We start from the raw sequence: 5,557 nt of genomic DNA, 5'->3' as shown, positions 1-5,557 counted from the left end.
GATAGTTTTCCATGACTGATAGTTTATTGTTTATAGATGATGATTGATAATTTATAATTAATAAATTAATTGAAGTATTTGGTAAAATTATAGATTCAATTAGTTAATAAATTAAAATGACAATTAGTTAAAATGACAAGAAAGATATTTAATATATAATTATTTTATTTTTAAATTAAAATAAATTATAAAGGATATTATATAATTTTAGTTAAAATAATAAGGATAAAATTGAAAAAAAAATACAAATTGTAAACTAAAACACTATTTAAATAGAGTTTAAAAAATGAACTATGAGTTAGTAAAAATAAATTACAAATTTATAATTAAAAAACTATTACTAAAGAAGTCTTTTATTATTATATCACCTTATAAATTATAAGTTAAAAAAATATCTTATTAAAGAAAGTTTTATTCTCTTTTTGTCCCTTAACTGTTTGACTGCTTTAAATAAAGAAGGTGATAAATAATTATTGACTAAAATAAAAAATATATAATTTTTTTTCTTTTTTTTTCTTTAAGACCATCAAATATTTTATAGAGTCTAAACTTATGACATTACTCTTTTTTGACTACATTAATTTAACCTACCTAACTAATTAAGTACATTGTATTTAAAATATCATTTATTAAGAAATGAAACTGTTGAGAGTTTGACAAATACTTCAAATTATGTATATATATTTTGAAAAAAACAAAATTTGAGTAGGAGTAAAGAGAAAGTTTTAAATTGCTATTACTATAAAAGAACACATTCATGTTGTTTCGTGCCCCTCGAAATTATAAATAGAGTTATTCAATTCAATTCATTATAAATCAGTTATTTATTCTCTTTTTGCGTCCAAATAGCCACCGCCTCTCTCTTTTTCTCTACTCTAGCACATTCCGTCGCTTCTCCAATTTCAATCTTCTTTCTCAATTTCCGCATGATTCTCGCCGTTGTTTTGAGGTTAGTTACTGTCACTATTCGACTCTTGCAACAATTAATGCTCAATTTTTGTTATATATGTGTTTCAAATTGTTGTGTTTTATTCATTGAGATCATTGAACTCCATGAAACGTTTCTCAAAATGTATATTTGACTTTAAAGTGTTTTACAAATTTAATGTAATGATATTAACTTAGTATCATTTTAGATTAACATCAAGTTTATTGAACTATTCAACCAGTGGGTGTTTGAAAACCACTGGCGGTATTTGTTCTAAATTTGAATCAGATACATTCATGACCAGATTCATTCATGACTTTTGCTTATATTGAGTTTGTAACAATTAATTCTCATTAAGTTATGCTATAATGTTCTATAAAAAAAACATATTTATGAGTTTTTTTAACCCGCACACATGTTTCTGAGTATCTTAATATGTATTTACAATTAATGTAAGACTTTTTGTTTTATTGTAACATGAATTAATTAGGATTTTTTATGGGTGTGCTTTTGGGGTTGGTTGAATTTTTCTTGATGAATATTTGAGATGTTTTGGTTATCTGATAACTGGTTTTTGACCCAACAGGTGAAAAATATATTGGTGGAGATTTAAGAAGGACAAAGATTTACTTGCATACACAACTCTGGCCAATTTTATAGAGATAGCTGCATCAATTGGAACAGGTTTTGATCTTTTGTTTTTCGGCTTCGGGTTTTGTTCACACAGGTTTCCAGATACTGTTCTGTTCCATCCTACTGATTACGGCTAATAATCGATCCAATGTGATTGCTGTTGAAATGGAAGTGGTAATTTGATTTCATAGAAAGTTTGAGAATAGGTTTTGTATTTTGAGATGGCACTATTAAGGTGCTTTTTGATTTCGAATGAGACTAAGGTGAAAAAAAAGGTAAGAGTCAATTGGGTTTGAATATAGTGTTGTTTTGCTTTGTGTTGTTACTTTAATGCTTGTGATTAACGTGGTTTAGTGTTCCTATGTTGGTTGTTTCTTTAGGCGGGGAAACAAAAATCTTTGAAAGTGAGTTTTGATGCTCTAATTTCCAAACTACAACAGCGGGTATCATCTGAGCCGCGTGATTCGGAACCAACCACTTTTGATGTTACTGTAACCAATGGTTTTCAGATAAACTCGAGGAGTGATGTTAGGGTTATGCGTCTTGAGAGTCCTGTGAAAGCTGGAGTGGGAGAAGTTTATAAAGGTGGAGATGAAACTGAGAATGAAAATTTGGCCTCAATCAAGAGGGAGCTCTCGGATTTTGATCTTCAATCCGATGAACCAGCTGCAAGCAAAGAAGGGTATGATCCAAAAGAGAAAAACCAAGTCAGCTATGAATTGGAAGATCAAAGCGATAGATACAGCCGAAAGAGTGACCCTGGTATTGGGAAATCTGATTTTCTGGGTTCTCCAAAACTCAAGCGTTCGTGCTCGAACATTGAAAATAAGGATGTTCATAGGCAGATAAATGAGTACTTGTCTCCATCAAAGTCTCCATCTTTTGAAGACTTTCGCGACTTATTTACAAACCCGATGGTGAATCTTAAGAGGTCTAGGTCTGTGAAAAGTGACTGCAGTGCTGATAGAGTGATGTTTAAACGACATTCTTCGAGTCAAGTACTCCCGTCTGGAAGTAAAAAATTGTGGTGGAAGTTGTTCCTCTGGAGTCAGAGGAACATACATAGAACATTCTCTAGAAAATCGAAACTTGTTCCTGCTATTAGTTCTTTAAGCGATCAATTAGGGTATTCTTCCGACACCCTCGAACCAAAACAATTGAAGGCAATGAAACATGCGCAATCCTCCGTGTCATTTACTACGCAATCCATTAGCGAAATCACCGATGACAATGATCAAAGGCAGAACAGATTTCCTAACCAATGGCTTGCTTTCTCGACAGAATCTTCTTCTTATGCTAGGGTGGATGCATGGGTCAAAGATCTTGAAATTCAGGAACCGGTTCCGGAGGATGGTGTTCTTGATCACAACGCCGGAAGCATTTCCTTCCCGCCTTTTCCTGATGCCGGTAGACCAATGATAGGAAGCACATCTCAGTTGCCTGATTCAAATTCCAATCTTTCAAAGGATATTTTGAAAGCCAATAGTATGGTCCAGTCTCTAAATCCAGCTTCATCGGTTGCTCACATATCCGGCATTGGTATAAAAGTCATTCCCATGATATCACACTTCTCCAATCTCCGCTCTGTCAATTTGTCCAACAATTTCATAGGTATTGTAACTTCAGGAGTAGAATGCAGCTTTTAATGCAGCATAAATTAACAACTAAAGTAACTCAATTTGTTGAATTTCTTCTTTATTATTGTTCTGCAGTTAGCATCATAGCAGGATGTCTACCAAAGAGTGTTCAAACACTTAATTTGTCAAGAAACAAGATTAGCACCATCGACGGTCTCAAAGAATTGACCCGGTTGCGAGTACTTGACCTAAGTTACAACTGCATCTCAAGAATTGGACAAGGTTAGCGTCTATATTAAAATATTCTCATACCAATCTGCCTGTCCCGAGTTAGAATTTTGGCTATCGACTATAATACATATTATCAGGGTTAGGGGTGGCAAAACGGGCCCGACCCGCCGAGCATGTCTGTTTTGTGCGAGTGGGTCAAAGTTTTAGGCGCGTACATTAATATAATTTTTTTGCAATTGTTAGGCTTTAGAGGTGTAGTGCCCGTGGGTCGGCTCGGCCCGCCCTCACTTTTTCGTCGAGCGGACCAAAGTTTTGGGCACGTACCCTCAACAATGTCTGCTCTGCCTTGTTTTTTCATGGACTTTTGTCAGGTGGGTCTAAACGAGGTGGGCTTGCCCGTTTGCCGCCCCTGATTGAGCGTTCTCTTCTAGGAACTAGAGATTTAGGACAAAATATAGGAATTTGCATATGAAATTTGTTGGTCTTCGTTGTTTGTTTATAACCGTATTACAATTGTTCACAATGTGATTTATCAGGTTTATCAAACTGTACACTTATCAAGGAGCTATATCTTGCTGGAAACAAGATAAATGATATTGAGGGGCTACATAGGCTGTTTAAGCTAACAGTTCTGGACTTGAGCTTCAACAAAATCACAACAACGAAATCGTTAGGTCAGCTCGTGGCTAACTACAACTCACTCCAGGCTCTTAATCTACTCGGAAACGCTATTCAGAGAAACATCGGTAACCAACAGCTGAACAAGTCTGTATCGGGCCTTCTTCCAAATCTGGTGTTTCTGAATAAACAACCTCTCAAGTCTAAAAGGGGGGCACGGAACATATTTATGAAAAGTGTTGCCAATGCTGCACTTGGGAACAGCAAGAAGAGGAGCTCCGGAAGAAGATTGATGAATCGAGTTGGACAACAGCGAGAAGGATCGGGTGCCGCGTCAAAAAGCACGAACGGGACAAGGAGGTAAAATTCAAAAGGACAGTTGCTTGTAGAAGGAACAAGTCATCAGAAATTTGTTCAGTTTTGGTGTTTAGAATGTTTCATTTGTATATAAATAAGAGAAAACTCATTTTGGTAATATACAATTACAATGCCTCGTGTTTATAGCATAATAAGAGGAAACTGTGTGTGCATTGAATAATGTCTTTTGTTTTGTTAAATGTTGAAGTGAAGAGTTTGGAACTTGATATGATGATCTTAGTTTCGTGATTTCTATGGATAAAATGTAAAATTCCGACCTGCCGGATTCGAACCAGCGACCTAAGGATTTCCATCAGGTATTTTACCCACTACAGTCCTCCGCTCTACCAACTGAGCTAAGGTCGGTTGATGATAGTCTTTTCTGATAAATGTATATAACTAATATATTTAAATAACTGTATTTCATTTAGTACTTTATACTTTTTTTAACACGATATTGTTTTAAAACAAATGACCTTATATTAAGAAGGAAATTGACTCAAGTCCACCATTAATTGATTTATAATGATGAGATGAATTTATTTCATTCACTATATTTTATTGAGATGTTAAAGAAAAAAACTAGATAAGAATCTATCCAATTATTCTCACTCTGAAAAGTTTGACTTTATATTTTTTCATTGAAATCGAAGGTAAATTAAATTATTTTAATTGTTATATTATCGTACAAAGTTGATTATTTTATTAAATTCAATACTTAGAAAATCTCATTTTTAACCAATTTTCTTTAATTTTATTATCAATCTCATATTTTCTATATCATGGTACTTCTTAGAATTTTTAGAAATTTTCTATGTTAAAACATCGACCATTGCTCAAATATAAATAATACGGCATTTCTTTAAAATTATTAAAGAATTTGTTTTTCTTTAATTTGAGTTAATGAGTCGAATTAAATTGTTTATGAACTTTAATTAAACTGAGATTATATTTGAAAAAAATAGTGTGACTAACCCAAACCGAAATTCAAACTATCAAATGGAGTATGCTAAATTCGACTTATTTCCATAACTTACATGATTTCAATGTTTACAATTTTCTTTTAGTAATATCCCTCCATATCTAAAATAAATATTCAATGACCGATTTAATATAAATTAAGAAAATTGTATTTAAACAAATAAAAATTATTAAAAGTATACATTTACTCATATAACTAGGTAACTTAATATTCCAGCAGAATCTACAATTT

General features: G+C 33.0%; 1 protein-coding gene and 1 non-coding gene across 2 annotated transcripts; one reads left to right on the top strand and one right to left on the bottom strand.

Moving 5' to 3' along the window:
• Window positions 1-780: 780 nt before the first annotated feature.
• LOC127118773 (uncharacterized) lies at window positions 781-4,571 on the top strand. Its single transcript, XM_051049030.1, has 5 exons — window positions 781-949; window positions 1,515-1,836; window positions 1,942-3,172; window positions 3,274-3,420; window positions 3,906-4,571. Exons 2-5 carry the CDS (start codon window positions 1,783-1,785, stop codon window positions 4,349-4,351), a joined length of 1,878 nt encoding a protein of 625 aa, XP_050904987.1. The 5' UTR covers window positions 781-949; window positions 1,515-1,782; the 3' UTR covers window positions 4,352-4,571.
• Window positions 4,572-4,616: 45 nt separating this feature from the next.
• On the bottom strand, window positions 4,617-4,710 carry TRNAY-GUA (transfer RNA tyrosine (anticodon GUA)). The gene is made up of 2 exons: window positions 4,674-4,710; window positions 4,617-4,652 (listed from the first exon to the last, which is right to left on the bottom strand). It is a non-coding gene; the product is annotated as a tRNA-Tyr (tRNA).
• Window positions 4,711-5,557: the final 847 nt, after the last annotated feature.

The sequence above is a fragment of the Lathyrus oleraceus genome, chromosome 2 (genome assembly GCF_024323335.1).
Source record: "Lathyrus oleraceus cultivar Zhongwan6 chromosome 2, CAAS_Psat_ZW6_1.0, whole genome shotgun sequence".
In the NCBI taxonomy this organism is placed as follows: Eukaryota; Viridiplantae; Streptophyta; class Magnoliopsida; order Fabales; family Fabaceae; genus Lathyrus; species Lathyrus oleraceus.
This window is presented reverse-complemented; position numbering and strand designations above follow the sequence as displayed.